This window comes from Gymnoscopelus braueri (assembly GCF_963280865.1).
Source record: "Gymnoscopelus braueri genome assembly, chromosome: 8".
Lineage (NCBI taxonomy): Eukaryota > Metazoa > Chordata > Actinopteri > Myctophiformes > Myctophidae > Gymnoscopelus > Gymnoscopelus braueri.
This window is the reverse complement of record NC_137609.1, coordinates 12,739,438-12,763,239: the sequence shown is the minus strand read 5'-3', so window position 1 is coordinate 12,763,239 and position 23,802 is coordinate 12,739,438. Positions and strand designations below refer to the sequence as shown.

At 45.2% G+C, this 23,802-nt stretch overlaps 1 protein-coding gene across 1 annotated transcript in view; it reads left to right on the top strand.

Annotated features, from left to right (window-relative positions):
* The window catches only part of pitpnab (phosphatidylinositol transfer protein, alpha b), a 43,089-nt gene that overhangs the window by 2,105 nt on the left and 17,182 nt on the right, over positions 1–23,802 (top strand). The window contains exon 2 of the mRNA XM_080434767.1: positions 10,870–10,900. Coding sequence (XP_080290893.1) covers positions 10,870–10,900 — 31 coding nt within the window. The remainder of the gene's footprint in view (positions 1–10,869; positions 10,901–23,802) is intronic.

Here is a 23,802-nt window from a genome sequence, read left to right as displayed (position 1 = left end):
TCGACATGTTCTCAAATAAATCAACTAAATTTAGAAAGTAGTGAAAATAGCAGATCTACAAGCTCACAACACGTTGCATCGTGACACATTGTGAGCTTATAGATCTGCTATTTTCACAGTTTTTGATATACTGTAGGGCTTAAGTGGTTAATTCATAATGTAGCCTACTTTTTCCTTTCCTAGAAATGTAGTAAAAAGTGCGTGTTTGTATTTTAAATGTAGTGGATTGAAAGTCATAGGTATCCAAAATGTATATGAATTACAGATACTCCAAAAAATGTGCTTAAGTACAATACTCAAGTAAATATACTTAGTTACTGCCCACCACTACAGATGGAAAACATGGACTCTCATGCAGTTACACCGAACCATTTTTTTACACCATGGTATTGACCTGAGCCACTGACCTGGATCATTGCTAGTCAGTCACGTTTTCCCTGCCAGGACCTTTGTATGAAGGGGCATGGGCAGTGGTGGAGGAAGTAAAAGTATCAATACCACAATGTAGAAACACTCGGTTAAGTAAAATGACTGTATTCCAAATTTTACTTGAGTAAAAGTACAAAAGTATTGCCATCAAAAATGTGCTTAAACTACCAAAAGTATAAGTACTCATTATGCTGGATGGCCCATTAGTTATTTTCTTTTTTTCAAAAGTTTTTTTTGTTGTCAAAATCTTTACAAAATAACAGATCTACAAACTCACAATGCTTTGCATTGCGAGTTTTGCGACATGCTGTGAGTTTGTAGATCGTCTATTTTCGAATTGCCGAAGTATAAGATAGGGGTTTATTGGTTAATATATGTTTTATAATAAGAATACAAATCTGCAAAGTGCTATAACTAGTAACTAAAGCTGTCAAATAATTGGAGTAGAGTCAAAAGTACAGTATCTGTCTCTGAGGTGCAGTGGAGTAGATGTTTAAAGTATCAATATACGGAAACACTCAAGTAAAATACATGTATCTCGAAGTACAGTACTTCAGTAAATGTACTTAGTTACTTTCCAACACTGGATATGGGTTGGATGTTATAAGCCATTGGTTCTCAAAGTGGGGTCCGTGATCCCCCAGGGGTCCTTGGAGGGGGGGGGTTAGCACGTCACGCTATGAGCTTGTTGATCTGGTATTTTTGAAAAAATAAAGTGCAAATCTTTTTCTTGACATGAAAAAGTTTGAGAACCACTGTTATAAGCTGCTAGTGCAGTTTAGACACCATGAATAGCAGAGACAGGTGGGACTACAGTATCCACCCAAACATCAAAACAGTCCCTCGATGATGTGTCTAACTTTCACAAAAGAGTTATTGATCGGAATGATTCAAATTTTTACAATTTAGCACACAGTGGAATCATCGCAAGTGTTAATTATTTCAGAGCGACGCTGTAAAGAGGAGAAGATGAGAACGCAGAACAGATGAGAAAGGCAGGAGAGGAGAGAGGGGTGTTTGTTTTCTGAAGGAACACTAAGACATTTGATCTTCCCGTTAAGACCTTTAGACCAAGGAGATCTTTGGCACACACACATGCGCGCGCGCGCACACACACACACACACACACACACACACACACACACACACACACACACACACACACACACACACACACACACACACACACACACACACACACACACACACACACACACACACACACACACACACACACACACACACTCCGATGGAGAGAGAGAGAGAGAGCGAGAGAGAGAGAGAGCGAGAGAGAGAGAGATAGACACACACAGACAGAGCTAGAGAGAGATAGAGAGAGAGAGAGGGAATATCAAGGTGACCCTAGACTTTGTTTTACTCAGACCTTCATTATACCTCATTTATCCTGTTTTTAAGTTTCAACATTGATCTACACATGGGACTTGCACCTATTTTAGGAGACATAGCCTACCTACTGTATATTAATTATAGCTGTAAAATTACAGCTTGTTTATGAGGCTGACAAGTACTGTAACCTTGCAGCACATCACTATTCTAAATGTGACAATAGCAGTAACCTAAGTAATAGAAACATCCGCCTGTGGATATGCAGTCTCAATCTTTCACTGTTGCACTTGCTTGCAGTATCTGGTATCCCAACCCCCTTTGACTAGTTGAGGATTATATGAATGTTGGCATAATGTTCAGTGGAAAACATTAAACAAACAATCACACGTGCACGGTATGTAACATGCACGCAGTAAAGAGGGATATTGCAAGGTGCATAACTTGCTCCTGCTGTTTCTGAGACTTGTTTGATAGGAAAAGAGGTAGAGCCTACACTTAACTTTATTATTATTAATTAATTAATTAATTAATTAATACATAATAAAGTAAATCCTTTACCTGGGAAATGGTGTGCAGGCTCTACCTCTTTTCATTATTAGTTTCATTGCCCAGCACCCACCGTTGGTGCGCGTGTAAATGAGTATGCTTTGAACTTGTATGATATGAAACAGAAATTGCTCCAATAAACTATGAAAATACATTTTTGGAGACATGGAGGAGTAGATTGCTTACTCATACTAGGCTTTACATTACAATACAGTAATCAAACCACCTCTGCTCACTACCCTTCTACACTCCCCCCCCCCCCCCCCCACACACACACACACACACACACACACACACACACACACACACACACACACACACACACACACTCTTTCCCCTTTCCACCTTCCACACTCTTTTTTTTTACACTCACTAACTTTATGTATTATGTGCTAGGGACCCCCATACAAGATTTGTGTTGTTGAAATGTTTAAAAAATATTCCTAATTTTAATTTCATTTTTCAAGATAAAAAAAATTAAGACCAGCTCTATAGGGTTAAAGTGGTTAAACAGATTTTGATGCTATATTAACAAATTTTGCGGGGGACCCCCTGGAAACCCCTCAAGGACCCCTGGGGGTCCCTGGATCCCACTCTGAGAACCACTGGTGTATATATTATGCCCGCATACATGTACATTGTACATTCCTGATCTATTTTTCACTGTGGTGACACCGCAGTCTAACAATCACTCTGTTTTTTGGAGGCGTTTCTTTGTGAAAAAAAGGGCGTGCGCTTCAAATCTTTCACTATTTATTTAGCCGTCAAAAATGGGCGTGGCTTTGTGAGGATAAAAAATGCCCTTTTCTGCAAAATGTGGGGGTGTGACCTTTGTGATGATTGGTTCGCTCGTCTGTCTGTCTCCCCCCGGCGAGAGACCACCGTGTTTGCACACTGTTTCCACAGTCATAATTGATATTTTGTATATCAATTACTTCTTGTTATTACCGTTATTATCTTTCTCTTACATTTTCCTTTACTATTTTTTTATTATTACCTAATACCTATGCTGCTACATTGTCTGAAGGAAGCTGGAAAAAAATACGTTTTGCTCTTATTTACCTGTGCACAAAGCTTTGAATCTTGAACGAAGCGCACTTTATTTGTCCTTATTCTCTTCTTTGTATTCGACATGGAAAATAAAATGCCGGTATGCATTATTTCAAAGTATACAACAAAAATGTATATGCCTACCTAGAGAACATAATTGAAGAAAATATAATTTAAGCAACCAACATAATTATGTAGAATATGTCACAATCGTTGGCTCTTATAGTACAACAAAGGATGGGCGACACAGGAAACCATTGAATAATCAAACTAGAAAGGTGCACATATGAAGGTTGAGGAAAAGGCCTGTGTATGTTGACTTTGAGGAGCTGTTGCATGGTGGGAGATTGTATCATCTTCTCTGGAGGATATAGCAAACAACAAACCCAGACCTGTACATCTTAGACGTAAGTCGTAGTCTGAAGACGTTATGCAAGCTAGCTGTTATACAGTATGGTCTGGAGCAGTCAGATCTCCACCACAGCATCAGGTGGGATCTGGCAGCCATGACTACCAACAGCAACAGAAAGAAATAACCACATAATTAAAGACGTAGTGAAATGACATTTTATTTTGAAGTTTCAGTGTGAGTTGCCTCGCAACCAATCAGAAGGTTCCATCCCTTCAGGCTATGGTATGGTGGAATCTCACTCAAGTGGTGCGCAGTGCTAGTTTTTGTAGCCTGCAGGTGCTCACTGGCCAAGGGATAGAGACACAGCCAATGTGCAGAAAGTTTGTTACCAAGTTGCTTATTTCTAACCTAAAGCTATGGGAATCACACAGGTGAACGAAATCAAGATTAATTTATTTTCATACAGTGTCATCATATCTATGTCATCACGCAGCACGTTTCCGTTCACAGGAAGTAATTAAGATTGGCCTTTTAGGGACTTTTGATACAAATTAAAAATAAATTGGCATCTATTGTTAGGTATGTCCATATGGGGACCACGGATATGCTCTAAAAGTGTGAAAAACTTATTTTTCATTTCACTACGTCTTTAAGTCTATCGTGTTTTTGAATGTTACAGGCACAGTTTCCATGAGTTCATGGCTATTCATATTCTGTTCATTCATAATCCATTAAACCCCTAACCACTAATAGCTGTGGTTCAGCCACTCTTCTGCTCCTACGTACTAGAAGCTAGCCGACTAGTAACGCTGAGAGTGGCTCTTCGCGATGTTCAGTGCTTTCCTAAAAGGTTCAAGGTTCAAGGTTCAACTTTATTAATGTCCCAGAAGGGCAAATAGGTTTACAGCAAGAGTTAGCAAAACATATTACATACATTAAACATATCTCTCGCTGCCGGTCGCTGCGTGCGCATGCGCCCTGTAAAAAAAAAAAGAACGGATCTACAAGCTAATAATGTGTTGCATCGCTACACCTGTGTAGATCATATCTGCGAGTTACAAGTTAACAGCGGCTAACAAGAAGAAAGGCAGTTCCACCATGCATCAGCTAGTTATAGGCACAGGCAGCATTACAGGAGCAGCAAACGTGAGGAAGAGTGCGCTGGAGCAGCTGGGACTATTCAAATGCCCTTTTATTAACAAGGTGCTAAGTACAGAGCACCTCTGTAGGTGCTGACTGCTGAGTACTTAGGAAGAAACTATTTGGCTGCTATATCTAACCTTTATATTTTACCATCACTTATAATACTTCTACAATACATTGTGATATTTGGCAGCATGTAAGAGCCTAGTCATCTCCACTAGGCCTAATGGCTATTGTTGGTGCAACCAATCTTGTTAAGGGTCAGTTTGTCCTTGAAGCAGCTACAGTATAACTATGATCTCTGCCCTGGGCTCTTGGCAGAACTACCGTACCACTGACATGAGTGTTATTGTACTTCTCCCCATGATATCATGTACTATGTGCCTCATCGATTACTGATTGATCCAGAATTCCACGACAGTACCTAGCACACCTAGCAGTACATAGTAAACTTCCACAAGTTCCACAAGTAATGTTCCACATCCGTACTAATCTCTCAAGAACAGATTCTGCACTGCGTGAGAATCTGTCGTGAAGGCTCGTCGTAACATGTACACACTGGGCTACAAGTGGGCGTGCCTTCAGATCAGGAAGCAGGCCGCGCTTTACCCAATCAAATGTAGTGGGCGGGATTCACATGTCCGTCGATCTTTCCCTCTCGAAACAAACCGAAACTAATTTAACAATAGCGTCCGCGGAGCAGACAAAACCACGGAAATATATTCACATTTTAACTTACTCTTTCATCATAGAAACAAGTGGGCTTATAACCAAAACGATCCATGTTCTCTGGGAGAAGTGGTGTTAGTGTTCCGTGTAGAAATATTGTTAGTGGGAATGAAAACATAGTCGCACCAACCGGAAGTGATGCGCTGAAGGCGCATCACAAACACCGGTTTCCCTGTGCTCTGGTGTTACGTTATCGTCCCCCCAGAGCCAACAGACATAGAACAAACAGCAGAGGGCGCTGTTTTTCATTTTCAGTTGGCGATGGGTTCCCAGATTGCATCCGTACCAATTGGTACATTGCAATATAATGATTCCTCCCTCAACATTTGCCAAATTTGCCATTGACCAAACTAACACAAGGACAGACAAGGGGAAAACAGCACAAAAATTCTTGGAACTCCCCCACTAACTGAACCATGTGGCGACGGTTTCATGTGCACCTAAAACCTGATGGGGCGAGGGAGCGACTGGCAATCAGCAACTCTCGAGACCATGGAAGTGTCCCAGAGACAACTGCCACTAATCACTTTCACCACAGCTCTACAGTTTTTAAACCGAGATGACCCAAAAGGGACACGCTGCTATTCCTAACAGGGAAATAACTCTGAAATGTAATTGCGCAAAGGTGGCAATTCCTACCCACACTGGTCAATTCAGCATAGAAGACAAAAGCCCTTAGCAACAGACTCTGCACAATACACCCCCCTAAATGGCTCACAACCAACCAATAATCCAACTCCGACTTTTTGACTAAATCAATTTCCCCAAACAATTAGTGCACGTTAACCCGTAATGACTACATGCACAGCCAAACTACTGAAATACAGTTACCAGCCTGCAGTATCTATGCTTCCAAATGAACTCCTAGGATGCTAAAAGTGTCCAAACAGCGCTATGAATTCAACCAAATGCTTACCCAAATTCAGAAATGACTACATTTTTTGTTTCAACCTCTGGTTCTGAGCATGAGCTGTGCTCAGGGGTGTAGTGGAGGGGGGACGCGGGGGAGAGTCACTCCTGTAACTGCTGAAACATATATTTTTTATTTTTTTATGAATTTCTTTTTTCTTTTTAAATATTTTTTTTAAATATAATTTTTTATCATTTGCACAATTAAAAGCAACACATTTGTAACAACTGCATTTTATTGGGTTGTGCAGGTGAGATTTAGAAAACCCTGTGGGGTTTATAAAGGTAATCTCACCTCATTTAACAAATACAGGTCAAATACATTACACCTAGCGCGGCGCAGCGGGGTAGCGCGGCGCAGCGGGGTGGCGCGGGCGGGTGTGGGGGGGGGTTGTTCAGAGGTGCGCTCCCCCACTTCCAAAATTAGCACTACAACACTGGCTGTGCTGTGTGGTTCACTGTGTGCACATGGCAGCGTGAGCTGAGCTATGATTGGTGTAGCAGCGTGAGCTGCTGTGTGGTTCAACTGTATGCATGTAGTAGGGATGGGATGATCATGGATTTTGATGGTACAATTATAGTGAGAGAAATAATCACGGTTTCACAATTATCACGATTATTATAGGTAAATGTATTCCGCAGCACTATGGATGTAACTCATGAGCATTTGTAAATTAGAGGTTTTATTATATTTTCACCACAAAATTTCTTTGACTTTTTTGAGTTGCTGACCAAAATAGTATGTTCAGTTCAACATTCCTTTTTTTCTCCTCTCTTCTTTTAAAATCCCGATTGTACTAAGTCTCTATGATGAATGAATTGTGGTGCTTTAAATCAGAGTTAATGGTAAAAAACGGTTAATAGTCCCATCGTGTGTTGAGCTGTGATCGGCGTAGCATAGGGCTGTCACGATTATGACATTATACATGATGATTTATTATAGATCAGCTATTTCAATTTTTTTTTCAACATGGAAACGATTATGCAAAATAATTGCGATTGCGATTAGGCGATTATGTAATAATTGTGCTGTGTAGTTCGCTGTATAAATGACCCGAAGAAGAGCTCCAGCATGGCGAGAAGGGTTAAAATTATCCTTTTAGCTTCCCACCGTGGAATCTGTCCTGCTCTGTGGCTGTGAGTCATGCACCCGCCACCCCCAACCTCGAGAAGTCCCGTAACGGCTGCTACACCCACATGTTGCGGGTGGCACTTGGCATCGCCTGGTGGCCACAAGTGAACAACATCATCCTTGAAGATAGCAGAATGCATGTGGCAGGTCATTCATTGCCAGAGGTCATCGCCAGCTTCCCGCTGGAGTACTTGATGCCAGGCCCATAAAGTACTCCTGTGGGAAGCAACTCAAAGCAAGAAGAGTTGCGGCAGGCAGAAGACCTCATATTTCGGGGTACTGAAAAAAGACACCAGAGCGGAGAAATCCAGTGAGCTGGCCAGCCTCACGGCGGGGCAGAGAGAGTGTGGTAGTAGTAGCCAAGTGCAGAAACTAAAGCACTAGAAACTACATTTTCCAATGGGCCTCGGTTTCTTTTGTACAGAATAGCCTTGCACATGTTTTAATTTCCGTTTACTTTTGCAATATTTGAATGATATATTTGGTCACGTTGGACCAGGACTGCAGCTGTATTGTTTTCAGCCTCTATCCATCATGTAATCTGTACAGTATACTGTACGTTGCATTGCGACAGCCTTATCTGTTCTCATGCTGGGCTCAAAGTCGTTTTTGTCATTTTCCTATTAGTGTGCACATCTCACCAGGGCATAGAAATGATGTGTCATCTTCCCTTGAGACTGGCAAAGACTATAAAGCTCTGGTACCCAATTGATGACTCACTGAACCAGTTTCAGGGGGAATGTCTCTGAAGACCATGTAGTGGTTTTTAGTCACTTATGAATAGTAATTGTGTTACTATTTACTGTATCTAGAATATCGTGTGTTGCCATCTCATCTGTTTATCTTGTGGTGAATTATTTGCCTTTTTTAAATTTATTTTCCTTTGTCTGATTATTAATTGCGCTTCAGAAACTGTAAAAAAAGAAACGCTGCACAGATAAGTTTTATTATAATTATTATTATCATTGTTATACTCAGTTATAACATACACAATATACATTACAACATTACATGATAAGATACAAACGTATACAAGCGTACACAAACGTATGACTTATTTAGTTATTTAGTGAATGATTTCAGACATGAAATGTCTTGGATGATGTCTAAACCTAACAGGACACACACCACATAACCACAGAAACTACAGTTATGATGCTCTGGCTTTCAGTCTAGCTCTTAACCACATAAACCCTAGTCTCTCAAGAACAGATTCAGAGCTGCGCTACTGAATCTGTCGGGAGCCCCGTTCAGAACGTGTGAGCGGTGGCCTACAAGTGGGCGTGCCTTCAGATCAGGAAGCAGGCCGCGCTTTACCCAATCAAATGTAGTGGGCGGGATTTACATCTGTGCGTTCGCTTCCCACTGGAAACAAACCCAAACTCATTTAACAATGGCGTCCTCGGAGCAGACACAACCACGGAAAGTTTACATTTTAACTTGTTCTTTCATCATAGAAACAAGTGGGGCTTATAACCAAAACGATCCATGTTCTTTGGGAGAAATGGTGTTAGTGTTCTGTGGAGAAATATTGTTAGTGGGAATGAAAACATAGGCGCACCACCGGAAGTGGACGGCTGAGGGCAGACCAAAACCCCGGTTTCCAGTCAGCGTCGGTCTATTTAATCACTCCCCCCAGAGTAGCAAATGCAGAAGTGAAAAACGCTGGGGGCGCTGTTTTTGAGTGGTGCCAGCCACTCCTACACTTGACCGTGTGTGTGGGTCCGTCCGTCCGTTCGTTTGAGCACGGCCTCAACAGCCGCAGCTGATTGCAACACAAGGATGCAACCAGTTACACTAATTCAAAGGCACCACTCTCTTCACACTGGGTGTGATTTTTCCTTTTTATTTGACGATGGGTTCCCAGATTGCATAAACCCTAGCGGCCCTATTCAGGGGGTGAAAATTCTGTGAAAATAGCAGATGTACAAGCTCACCGCGCGTCACAATGCACTGTGACGTGATTGTAGATCATCTATTTTCGCCGAAGATATTTGGTGTATAGGGAAAAAATGAGGGGCCTAGTATAGACCCATTTACAGCGACATCTTCAAAGTTCAAGGTTGTGCTTTATTGTTACATCTTGTGTACAGGTGCATAAGAGTAAAACGTATTAGTGTTTGGCTTCCTTCAGATATGTATAACTACAAAGCGAGTGACACCCACAGCCACAAAGCTAGAGGGAGCGACTATGATCTGGTACCACCCACATTTAGAACAAACATGGGGAAATTCTCATTCTACTACTCTGCCACCAAAATGTGGAATGCCCCGACACCATCCATTAAAGCATTGGTTCTCAAAGTGGGGTCCTTGGGGGAGTACCAGGGGGTCCCCAGCAAAATGTGTTAACATAGCTTCACAAGAATTTTTACCACTTTAAACCTTTTATACTTTCGCTATTCAAAAATATCAGATCTACAAGCTCATAGCGCGGCACCGAGTGCCGCGCTATGAGCTTGTAAATCTGATATTTTTGAAAAATCGTAAAAATGTTCTCCTTTGTTTGTATTGTTGATTACATGCATTATCGTGTACTAGGCCTGACCTCGATTATTCGAATAGTCGACTAATCAGAGATTGACTTAGTTTGTTATATTAATTAACTAATAGTTTGCCAAAAATAGGATATACATCATGATTTATTGGGAGAAACCAAGCAAGTATATGTTAAATCAGACACTAAGCACCCCTACAGCCCAAATGGAATGTTCCTCTATTGCATAACATATTTTTTGCATGATTTGACTGAGAATGTCGAATCATGCATTTTTTTTGGGGGGGGGGGGGTGTTGCATTAGTCGACTGCCAGTCGACTATTGGCAATTAGTCGGCAATCAGATTCGACTGTACAAATCCTTAGTCGGAGACAGGCCTATTGTGTACATTTGTTATGCTATGTTGATGAATACAGAGGACCACAATGGAAACAAGTCTGTTTAGCCTAAATGTCTCACTGTACCACGTGCTGTTTAGCGTTTACATTTCTGACTAATAAAGTATTCAATCAATCAATCAAAACATCTTGCTGCTTAGTGTCAAACCCTCAGACATCAGACAACTTCCTTCAGACATCTTTCTACTTAGTGTCAAACCCAAGTGTGTGAGAATTGCATGGAGTGTTGGGAGGGGGGGGGGGGCTGTGTAGGAGTCAGGACTAATGGAACAGTGGGTATTGATTGGAAAAGCTTATTTTTAAGTAACCTTCTCCCCTTGCTTTTTTCTTTTTCAGTCGAGTGATCCTGCCCATCTCTGTGGAGGAGGTAAGCCACATATTGTGTGTCTGTATCTGTGTGTGTCTGTGTGTGTTTGGGGGAATAGCATTTGTTCTATAGTCGAAAAGCCCTGCTAGCTACACCCAAGGGGTGTGCAGTCTGTGTTTCGTTTTTAGCATGTGACAGACACATCGTGTATACTGTGAATCAATCAGGCTTTGGCAGTAAAGTTGTGAAAGCAGCAGTGCACTACAGTATGTGTTAAGTTATGCGTCAGTGAATTTAAGATTCAAAAGGGTTTATTTGTCACTCATAGGCTCGATGAGAATGGGACAGTTGTTGGTGCTGCTAACCCAGTTAATATCAGTTAATCAAACCGTTAAAGAGTCATATTTTACAAGTCTTCTCATATAGTAGACTTTTTTTTTGTACTCGACTAATGTTTCTTTGTTTATACTCGTATACTACAGTGTATAAAATGTTTTACATCTGGGGCACTCTATCACTTTCATTTAATGTTATAACATTATCCAAGTACTGCAAGTATTATATTACATTTAATTAAACATTTTCCAGCTTTTTAATAACATTGCTAAGACAATGCTGTGGAAAAAATGGACACACAGGGCAACAGAGAATCCTCACTTGCTACTTAAATCTTTTATTGTATTTCATTGCTGTAATGTTCAGCAGTTCATGTTGCACAAATATAATGAACCAAACGACTGATGACCTGTAGGTAGAAATGAAACAGTTGTTCAACTGAAAATCCAAGCAATATTTTAGTCCAACATTAGAGGGCTGCACCCAATAGAGAACAGTAAACAAACTACACCTACTTATCTGGCTCCACACAACACTTCCCCAGATCTTACCAAGCAATATTTTATTCCAACATTAGAGGCTTTTATCCTTAATAGAGAAGATTACACAAACTACACCCACTTATCTGGCTCCACGCAGCACTTCCCCAGATCTTCATAAGTTTTAAGATTTGTGTTGTCACAAGTTGTCACCGAACTAGGTCAAAGCCATTAATTAAGCTCTACACAGCACGCACTGCACTTACAACCAGTCTGTCTGTCACAGTCCTCGCCCGTGTTCAGCGTTTTGTTGAAGCTGATGAACACGAGCAAGTGTACCCTTTTGGCTCTTATTAAACTTTTATCACACGTAATAACGAGTCTAGTTGTCCCACCCTCTTGTGAAACAGAGAGCGGAGGAGAAGAAGAGAGAAAAATAGCACATCTGTAAATGACACCAACGCGATACAATTAACTCCTAAATGAAACTATAGGTTACTTGCGTAACCCCGGTTTTATAAATTGCGAACGAGCTGTTCACATATGGGATCAGCGCCCCCTGGCGATGATATTACAGAAGCTTCACATTAACTCCCTCGGGCCAATTCCTATTGGCCCGGTGGGCCGTCAGTCGCTTTCCGGAAATCCCTACCCACCGAGGGTACAAAGGACTCGGAAAGCGGAAGTTACGTTCTCTTTCACACCAGCTTCCTTCTGCCGAGCAAAAAGAAGGGCGTTTTTGTGAACAGCTCGTTCGCAATTTATAAAACCGGGGTTACGCAAGTAACCTATAGTTTTATTACATTGCTCTCTCACTGTTCACATATGGGAGTCATAAACCCCCTGAATGTAACCGCAAATCAAGATACCCACAACCTGTACCAGGGCCCCGCCCCCTAAGGGGACGGGGCCCACGGCACCCAGGGCCCCGCCCCCTAAGGGGACGGGGCCCACGGCACCCAGGTGCCAACAGACCCACCGGGTCTGAGGCAGAGATCAAGACATTTTAGTGGGGCCCTGACAGACCGTAGTCTGCCTCATAAACTAAAAACCAGGCACAGCCTGTCTAGTTAGTGGAGGGCCCTGACAGACCGAAGTCCGCCTTATTAATCTAAGGCCCAAAGGTCGGCCTATCAAACACTAAGGCAAGGGGGCATGAACAGATCCTATGTCCGTTCTAAGCACCTAACCACCCTCAGGTGGAAGCCACGCCCAGGACTGCGTGCGCCATAGAAGATGACGCTACGTCCAGGCTGTAGAAAACAGCGAAAGTCGATGGAGGCGACCAACTCGCCGCTGTGCAGATGTCCTGAATAGACACCCCTTTGAGGAGAGCCCAGGACGTCGATACACTCCTAGTAGAGTGCGCCCTCAGGCCTTCAGGCACTGGGGCTCCCTTACTAACATACGCCAGGCGAATAGCCTCCACAATCCAACGGGAAAGCGTGGACTTAGTCACCGCCAGTCCCCCAGGCCCAGGGCCCAGGGAGACGAAAAGCTGGCTGGGACGGTTCAGGGCCGCAGTCCTCCGGACATACAGCCGCAGGGCTCTTACTGGACAGAGACAGTGTAGCCTCCTGTCCTCTTCTGAGGCAAAAGGAGGCGGATGAAAGGCCACCAGCTCAGTTGGCATAACCACCGCTAGGTGGTTTTTGGGAACGAAAGTCGGGTTAGGTTTGAGAATAACCCTACTGCCATCACCATCGAACCTCATGCACTCCGGAACCACCGAAAGAGCATGCATATCGCTCACCCGTTTCGCTGTTGTCAGCGCAACCAGGAGCACCGTCTTGAACGTGAGGAACTTTGGTTCCACCGTCTCCAACGGTTCAAAAGGAGGACGAGAGAGTGAGTCGAGCACCAGGACCAAGTCCCATGTGGGAAACAAGGACCGTGAGACAGGATGTTCACGCAACGCGCCCTTCATGAACTGGCACACCATGGGCTGTTTCCCCACAGTTTTCCCATCAAAACCAGCATGGCTGGCTGAGATGGCCGCCAAGTACACTTTGATCGTGGAGAAAGCATTTCCGAGATCCAATCTATCCTGCAAGAAAATCAAAACGTCATAGACCGAGGCCTGGAACGGAACCACAACCGGGGACCGTCCCAGACACCACTCCTCGAACACACTCCACTTAGCCCCATAAGCGTTTCTAGTGGAGAGTGCCCTAGCGGCCTGAATAGTGGCCACCACCCTAGGTGGCAGTCCTGTCGCAGTCAGATTTTCCCTCTCACGGGCCAGACCCACAGATCTAGGTCTGCAGGCCTGTGATGATGAATCTCGCCCCCCGCCTGCTGTAGCAGGTCCTCTCGCAGCGGGAGGGGCCAAGGCTGCTCGTATAGCAGGGGAGCTATTTCCGACCTCCACGTGCCCCCTGCCGGAGCCACCAGCAACACCGTCAGGCCCTGGAGCCTGACCCGTTCCAGAGTGGGATGGATCAGCTCCAGTGGAGGGAACGCATACAGCAGCCCCCCTGGCCATTCGTGCGCCAGTGCGTCCAGGCCCAACGGGGCCTGACCGCTCATCGAGAAGAACAGCGAGCACTTCGCGTTCTCCTTCGATTCAAAAAGGTCTACCTGAGGCCGTCCAAATCTGATCCAGATTTGGCCCACCACCGCATGTTGCGCCCCAGCCGGTCAGGCTGGCATCGGTGGTGATCGTCTTTCTCGAGATGACCCTCCCCACCGGGACGCCCTCCGACAGAAAAGAAGCTACCTTCCATTGCTGGAGGGACCGCATGCATTCCGCGGACACCGTCACGCGGCGAGAGGCCTGAGTGGCCGGGATCCTGAGGGAGCCCATCCATCTCTGAAAAGGTCTCATGTGTAGCCTGCCTAGGCGTACTAGGGAGATGGCCGAAGCCATAAGTCCCGCCGCCCTCATGCAGACCCTGTACTGGACCTTGTGGCCCAGTTGAAAAATGGCTAGACACCTCAGGAAGGAAGTTATCCTCTCCTGAGACAGGCGAGCTCTGAGAGAAATCGCGTCTAGCTCGATACCTATGAAAGTAGCCCGATGGGACGGAGTGAGCACGCACTTTGCTAGGTTCAGCGTGAACCCCAGGGAGGTCAGGTGCGACACCACCAGATTGGTGTGGTGGCATGCTTCCTGGCGCGAGTCCGCGCTCAACAACCAGTCGTCTATGTAGGTTGCGATGCGGACACCCCTCCTCCTCAAGGGAGCTAACGCTGCCTGAGTGCATTTCACAAACACCCTGGGACTCAGAGACATCCCGAAAGGGAGGACCAGGTACTCGTACACACGACCCTCGAACATGAAGCGCAGAAATTTTCTGTGCGGAGGATAGATAGGGATGTGAAAATAAGCGTCCTTGAGATCTACTGAGCTCCACCAGTCGCCCTGGCGGACCGTGCGTAGCAACGCCGCTGCCGTCAACATTTTGAACTGAAAAGTTTTCAAATACCTGTTGAGAGCTCTTAGATCCATGATGGGACGTAGCCCCCCTCCTTTCTTCTGGACGAGGAAGTATCTTGAGTAGAAACCTAGACGGCTTTCTCCCGGTAGTACTTCCCGTACGGCGTTCTTTAGCAAGAGTGATGCAATCTCCTCTCGTAACGTTACGGCCGCTTGGCCACTCGCTTGTGACAACAATACTTTGTTGGACATGGGTGGTTTCCTGGAAAACTGTAGCCTGTACCCCCGTGCTATTGTACGAAGCACCCAAGGGTTGGCGTCGCATTCTTTCCATCGCTCGAATCGGAGCGACAAGGGATTTGGAGGGGTTGTTATTTGTGTCGGGCGCACGGGCGCCGCCATCTTTGTTGTGTTCGTTGGCCCGGCAACACTTTTTATTGTTACCTTTGAGTGCGCATGCGCGGCCATTTTGAGAGCCTTCGGCTTGGCTGTGCTTGTTAGCCTGGTTAGCATGCTTGGTGCTACATGAGGGCTCATGTGCGCCGCCATCTTGGAAGGCGTCACGTGTTTTCTCCCGGCCATTGTGTGTGCCAACACGTGTCGCCCCAAAATGGCCGCCTCTGGTGACAGAGTAACACTGGGGCCTAGTCTTAACTTGGGGCGATTTTTGGACCAAGGAAAATTTTGGCGTGACCCGTGTAAGAGATGACGGTTTAGGCCCGCCATCTTGCCTTGTCCACTGCTCACCAGGGACCCCTCGTGAGGGGTCCCTCGTGAGCGGTGGCTCATTTGTACATTGGTTGTGCTTTGTTGCATATTTGGGCTGTTTAATACAGAATCTGTTTTTATAACAACAACATTTGGAACAACAAATACAACAGGAGACACAGAAACATTCACAAAATCGTGTTCTGCAAAATGTGTGTGTGGGTGTCTGTGCTTCTTTGCGGAGCTTCGGGAGCGATCGAACGCCGTCTCCACTAGCGCCGTCGAAGATCTCCTCCTCTTCCTCGGTGAGCGTGGATCGGGGCCTCGGGCCATTAAATCCAGGCGAAAATCCCCCGTCTGGGGGGAGAGGGAACCGGGGGAGAAACTGTCCCTGCTCACTAGGCAGGGCGAGACAATGTCATTTACCCTGCTTGAAGTAGCGACCCTTGTTGGCACCTCTCTGCTGGGGCCTGGTGTTGGGGGGGCGAGCGCGTTCGCGGTCATCGTCCCGACGGTCGCGCTGTTCGCCTCTGCCAGCAGCGGGTGGGGCGGATTGGGACTGGTTCTGGCGAGCCGCACTCACCTGTCGGACCTGTGGTCTGCCTCTCACTGGCTGCCGCGAGGGACGGGTCTGGGGTTTAGAGGGAGATGGTCCAGACGGAGCCTGTAAACAGGACAGGGCCGCCTCGTCCTGGGCTTTGCGTGTCGCGGTGCTTTCCTGTAAATAAACCATGGCGCCTTGGAAGAGGTTGCCAGCGGTTACCTTGAGGTTCTGGAGGTACTTTTTATCGTCCGGGCCTTTGAAAGAGACGTGATCCAGCCAGCGTCCTCTCTCGTGGATGACGCACATCCCCAGGACTCTACCGTTCCATTCGGTAGTATTTTTATTAAGGAGCATTATCTCCCGTTGGAGGCGCCGCATTTCGGCCAGTTGTTGTGGTGTGGCGGCGTCTCCTACCTCCGTCATGAGAGCCATCAGGGACCCCTGCAGCAGAGCAGCAGCGTTGAGGGCTCTGGCGCCCGAAGTTGTTGCTTTGTAGACCGCCCTGGTAGCAGCGGAACCAGCCACGTCCTTTTCGCTGCTGAGGCACGGTATTTCTTTTGCTGTAGAGAAGGGGGCTTTCTGGCCACGCGGATTGCTGTGTAGCATGAAGGTGGCCAAACTACGGTCCATGGGCGGGAAGGCCGAGAGGCCGAGTTCGCCTGCACCCGCGCAGTCAATATCGAACCGCAGCTTTCTTGGGTCGGAGTCAGGAGCCAGTAGAGAGCTCCAAGACGCCGTGAGGCCAGCAGCGAAGCCCTTTGCCAGGGGAAGTTTACACTTTTTCGGGACCTTCTCCTCCACGGAGCCTAGTCCCTGCCACTCGGAAGCGCTGGAGGGGGCTTCCTCGGCTTCGTCCGCGGGCCATCTGAGGCCGCATCTAGCGGTGGCTAGCTTGTAAACTTCCAGCAAAGTAGCCTCGCTCCTTTCAGGTGGGGGAGGTGCGCCTTCAGGCTGGGTTGTAACCGTCTCCTCCCTTACCGCAGGTACGGCATCGGCGATCGCAGTTAGCGGTGGGCCGATGGCCGGGAGAGGAAGGTCGTGGTCCGTGGTTTCCAGGATGACGACTTCTCCGTCCCCCTCGATCTCGTCGACGACCTGGTAATCACCGTCATCGTACTGTTGTACCTGGTAGGAAGTGAGGGTCTCGTCCTCACCCTCGTCTCCGCCTGAGAAACCACTCCTCGCTGGGGAGGAGTAGTGGGAGCCAGCGTGGTGATGGCCGCCACCGTGTTCCGCTGTTTGGTCTCCCCTCGCGGGAGAGCGGGAGCGAGGACCGAGTTGTTTTAATGCAGGTCTGCGTCCGTCCCCTCCGTGGAGAGAGCGAAGCTGATCCGATGGGTCCGCGGCCCGGGTGGGGCCGGCTGCTGCAGACGGACGGGCCCGGCGAGAGAAAACTTCCTCTCCGGCTGTAAAACCGGCGGGCTGTCTGTGCGAGTAGTGGCGGGGAGCCGCGTCGAGCTCCTCGGAATCTTCGTACATGGTACGGGGGGAGGTAGAACCTCTGAGCTTTGATCAGGCGGTTCTGGAGCTCCGAGGGGTGGAGGCTAGCACAGTCAGTGCACCTCGGGGGCTGCTCGTAGGCCGCGACGTCCGCGTGGGCGAAACCCAAACAAATAATGCAGTAGTCGTGGGTGTCCCACTCGTCCAGTAGCTGGGCACAAGGACGGGTGCTGCATCGTCGACGGGGGGGGAAATCCAGGGTGGGACCCCGGTCGTGGCGAACAGCAGCGGCGGGAAGAGCACGCCGAGACATGGTGTTGAGTAAGCTAGGCTAAGCTAAGCTAGCCGTAGCGTCCGTCCGCTGTTTGCAAACGAAGAAATCGTCTTCCACTCCGTGGAAGGGGAAAAGGGAGAGTAGCGAGCTCCGGGGACTCTCGGTGGACTGAGAAACCGACTCGTCGCTGTCGAGATCGTCGAATTCCCCGCAGGCTCGTACTGTTTGTAGAATGTGATTTGTAGTAGCTCTGTGTTCATCGAGGCAGAAGAAGCGAAAGAGGACGTAACTTCCGCTTTCCGAGTCCTTTGTACCCTCGGTGGGTAGGGATTTCCGGAAAGCGACTGACGGCCCACCGGGCCAATAGGAATTGGCCCGAGGGAGTTAATGTGAAGCTTCTGTAATATCATCGCCAGGGGGCGCTGATCCCATATGTGAACAGTGAGAGAGCAATGTAATAAAACACTCCCTAGAGGCCAAATTTGCCCCCAATTTTTCACATCGGCTACACATTTGTTGATATTATTCCTACACATTTTGTCCAAACATCATGCCAATCGGTACACATTATATAGTCATGTGATCAAGACAGATCTGTCTGATTTTTCATGTTCCATACTGATTGGCTAAGATTGGCATCCAAAGTTTGCAGGAGTGGCTAGAAATGCCTCAAATCATGAACGCAGCATCCGATTGCCGTGAACCTTTGCACGCACATTCCCACTAGGGCAAGGAAGAAATACCACCCTATATTTTCAAATCAATTCACGTTAACTCTTGAACTGTAGGTCACACAATCAAAATCGTTACGGAACTCCCCAAATAAGCCACGCCCATTTTCCGCCATCTTACGTTTTCTTTGCAAAAAAAATATTTTGCTACTACTCCTACCGATTTTGTCCAAACCTCACCCAAAATGGTACACATTATCTCTGTAGTCATGTGATCAAGATGTATGGGATTTTTTGCATTCTATTCCGATTGACTACGATTGGCTTTCAAAGTTTGCTGGAAGGGACCCTTTTTTACAACATGCTACAAGCACCGCTGGCCCGATCGGCAGGAAACTTTGCACATCCCACACTCCCAGTAGGCCAAGGAGGAATCTCCACTCTATTGTTTTCCTAATCGGCCAGTTATAGCGTCACCATGGGACAGATTTTTGGGAAACACATTTTTTGTTACTTCTCCTACAGATGTTGTCCAAGCCTCACGCAAATCGGTATACATTATCTCTGTAGCCACGTGATCAATACGTACAGTATCTGTCACATTTGATTTCTCATTTTCTATTCCGATTGGCTATGATTGGCTTCCAAAGTTTGTGGGGGTGGAGGTTTTGTACAAAATGCCACACATCATGAATGCCCTATTGCTGGGAAACTTTACCTTGGTGATGGTGATGAAAAGATATGGCTTTCCAAATATTTTTATTAATATGGCTAAATTGTTGTATGCAAGATCTACTGTTAAAGTCAATGGAGTTCTAACAGATCCTTTTGAGATAGAGAAGGGAGTTAAGCAGGGCTGTCCGGTCAGTGCTGCGTTGTACATCCTTGCTCTTAATCCACTGTTAAAAAGAATAAATAAGGATGTGAATATACAAGGCATAACCATTGGCACAGGTCAGACAGTAGTAGCATTGGCTTATTTAATATCAACACAATTTTTTCTTGCTACGATATTCCCACCACCAAGAAAATATTTAACAAAAATGAATAAGATGTCTAAGTGTGTGAACTTCATATGGGGAACTAATTATGAAATCACCAAGAGAAAGATTTGCAGCAAAAATAATGGCGCCCTTGATGCTGTAGATCTGGATCTGAAACTAAAAATACTCTTTGTTAAAAAATATAGCCAGTGGAATCCAGAGGAGAGCAATTTGGGTTGGGGATCACATTTCTTGAAAAAAAAAGATATGGTAGAAGTCGGACTGGCATTCCCAACTACCAACTGTTATATAGTGATTTCATAAACAAAATATGAATGTTTTAATATTGATTGGAGCACATTATCTCCCAAAACAAGCTTCCAGTTAGACATGTTTTGAGATGGTGTAACAGAGTTAGCACAACTGAATGTCATGTACCTAATTGTTGCCATCCTGAAACGCTTAAACATTTCTTGTTTGAATGCGATAGATCTAGAGATGTATGGGCCAGCATGGAAGGAATTGGCTTCAATATTGAAATAAATAAGTGTGTTGTATTGGCAAAACTTTGGAAAACAAGATGCAAAATATCACTAGGTCAAGTTCAAACAATCCCCTATAATGTTGTTTTTAACCATATACTGACCAGTCTTAAAAGGGCTCGTACTCTGGATAAGGTTAAAAGAAAAGAAACACCTTGACACCTTCTAGATTTTTAACAATAGGCCTAGTGAATGGAAAAAATACTTATGTCTATGTCTATGTTGTTGTTGTTTTTTTTATTGTTATATGTTTGTGAATGAATACTAGAAGAATATATGTGAGTACTTAAATATGTGATATTTGAGGAGAGGATTTCTGATGTATGTCTGGATGTATTTTGTTCTGTAAGAATAAAATAAAAAACCTAAAGGCACTGTATATGTGGCCTAACTTTGAACAGTGTTTACATAACAAAACAATATATACAGTTGTTTCCCATCATTTCCCTCTATATCAACAGTTATCAGCCACTGGAGTAGTGTGGTAGTGTTTACTTGCAGAAACACACTGCCCTCTCGCTGTATTTTGGTGTTTTCACTGTTCGTTTTCAGTGTTTTGGTAGACAGGGAGTTTTTTTTTAAAGGTTAGAACATTTTCTTATTTATTTATTTATTTATTGAATGACGCTTGAGCCTATTTAGCTGCACTTTTCTAGCCATCCAGTTTAGAGAGGATATGGAAACAGTCTGTTTGAGGGTCATGCTGGGGGGTGAGCTGCTCTCCTGCCAGGGTCAAAAGTGTGTGTGTGTGCGTGCTTGCTTGCTTGTTTGCGCGAGAGAGAGAGAGAGAGAGAGAGAGAGAGAGAGAGAGAGAGAGAGAGAGAGAGAGAGGAGAGTGTGAGTTGCAGGGAGAGAAGAGTTTAAATTGAAGCCAGGTGTTACCAGGTGTCTCCAATCTGTAATCAAGTAAGATGCTGTCCAGTTAAGTATCATTTATAGTCGGAAGTAAGGAGACGTAACGAGCGCCGGCGCTCCTTACGTTGTTTGTTTTGTCTCCCCCTCCGTTACCTGCGGCTCCAGTATTTCCTTCCGTGCGATCAACATTCACCGTCAGGCCGACGTGTACGTTGCCTGTAGTACCCTTGGCGCCCATTGGCCCGTTGTACTTAATTACTTAGACCAATACCCGACCCGTCGATCCACAGGTCCATGACAAAATGAACCCAGCCATTCCCTAAACACACACACACACACACACACACAAATAATATAGCACAGTGCAGTAGGTGTCGAAACACACGTTTTGTAGACAACCATTGTTTTTGTCTGCCTACAGCAGACAGTTTAAACACCACAAGAAAAACCCTTCTAAGGTACTAGAAGTTTGGGCCGCACAGCTACGTGGCACAGCCGATCTGACTGAAATGCCCATATATGAAGATCTGTGTGTCTGTCAGTCCTTGTCTCTTTAATGCCCATATATGGAGATCCCTGATGTCATCAGTGTATGCCCAATATGCTGATATAACTATTCGTAGGGGTGGGCAATATGGCAAAAATATCATATCACGTTTTTCTTTAGGCAGAATCACAATCCATGATCGTATCACAATTTATTTTTCATGTTGGTTTTTAGGATTATTATTATTTTATTATGATTATTAATAAAATATATGATGATTCATTATTTGTATTCATATGATTACATGGTTACGGGTCGACCCGCTCATCACTAATGCCTGGTGTTACACCACATGTGTTAAGTCGTCCGATTCTGAGAGCTGTCTTTATTGCAGTTGGCAGTACGCGACGGGCCGTAAACTGAATTTGATAGGTAACCAAATGTGGTGTAACTGGGATGCACTTCTGCCAACTGATCAGGCCTAGCGTGGCGACGTGTGGCTTACTGAGGCAAAATATGGGCCAAAGAAGGAATACAAATTGTATACTGAACAATTAAAAGTACACTGTCCAAGGGCGACAGCCGACAGGCGTGATCGATTTTTGGACATGAAATGTGTATGAAATTGGAGACGTGGTGTACTAGAACATAGCAGAAACAAATAACTTACCAGAATGACCCGGATTGTATTGCACTCCGCGATTGTATTAGTTAAGATACAGTATAGTGTGTGTGTATATATGTACGGAATGCTGTTCTTTACTTAAGACTGCCTTTCCTCATCCTGTTCCGTTGTTCTCCCAGGCATGCAGGAGCAGCACAATTAAAGGAAACATAGCTGTAACAAAATGACGAGCTATTTTGATAACAATTGAAATAATATTGTTCTTTTATATTATATTGCAGAAATCAGTATGTGGATTATGGGGGGGGGGGGGATTGTACACTCTCAGCATGTGTAGCCTATTCCCAGGCAGCACAGTGCATAAAGGTTTGGGTGTTTGTGTATCTGTACAGGGAGGTGCCTTGTGATCGGGCAGCACCTGTGTGAGCCAGTGGAATCTGTTTACACTTCCTCAACGTTTCCATGGAAAGGTTTTATATTTTCTTTATAAACTCCTGTGGAAGTAACCACAGAGGGGATGCCCTTACAGTAACTAACTGGCTCATGTTTTTTCTTTGCTTTTTTTTTTTACCCAATTTGTCTCTTCAATTTAGTCGTTATGCCAATTGATTCATCTCTGCTGTTGTGTCCTACTGGCTCGCCTGCCAGTGAGGAGCCCCCACCAGGAGGACATAGTCTAGAGCCTTTGTCCTACTCCTCCCGTCCAACACTCCCCGCTGACAGGTGCCGCCCCAGCCCGTAGGAGTACGTGCAGTGACAAATATCACCCTCCCCGCCCGGCATCCCTCCCCCAGAAACAGTTCCAATTGTGTTAGTATAGACGCTTGACAAAGACGGATGCACCGCGGTGGGTTCGAACCCACAACCTCCGTGGTGGTGGGCAGGTACTTTACCACTGCGCCATCCCGAGCGCCGAACTGGCTCAAGTTTATGCTCTTACACACATTGACACCCATGGGTACGGCCCATTACAATCACAAACATCTGCTGTTTGACACGAAGCAGTACTGCAGGTTTTACCACTTTCAGCATGGCATCCCTGCACATCATTATAGGCAACCTTTTTTTCAAACATTTTCAAAATCTTTCCAAATTTGCCAAAATAGCTGAACTACAAGCTCAATGCATCACGATGTGAGGTGTTGTGAGATTGCAGATCGGCTAAGCCTATTTTCACTATTTTTGAAATAGGGCCTTGCAGCCTTGCTCAAGGCCCATTAACTACACTATTTTATAATGTGTTATGTATAATAATAACAATTATTATTATTATTATTATTATAATAACAACAATAATTAATAATGATGATGATGATAATAATAATTGTATAATAAAGTTTGTGTAGAACTTTTTGAAAGCAAAGTTTTCAAAGAAAAACAGATATTGTCATCCAGTTTCTTTATTGTATTTCCCTATTGGGTTTCATGTTGATCTATTACTTGAACACGTCTTTAATGGGGGAACATGGTTGTTATATTTTAAAACCTTTTTCTTCTTTTGTAACACTGTACACATTGTTATGTGGTTCGCTAGTCACTCTTTAGTTCCCTTTTCTGTGTTATAGTATATTATAATACGTATTCACTTCCCTCTCTACTAGTAATAACCTCTCCTCCTACTCCTACGAGTGTGTGTGTG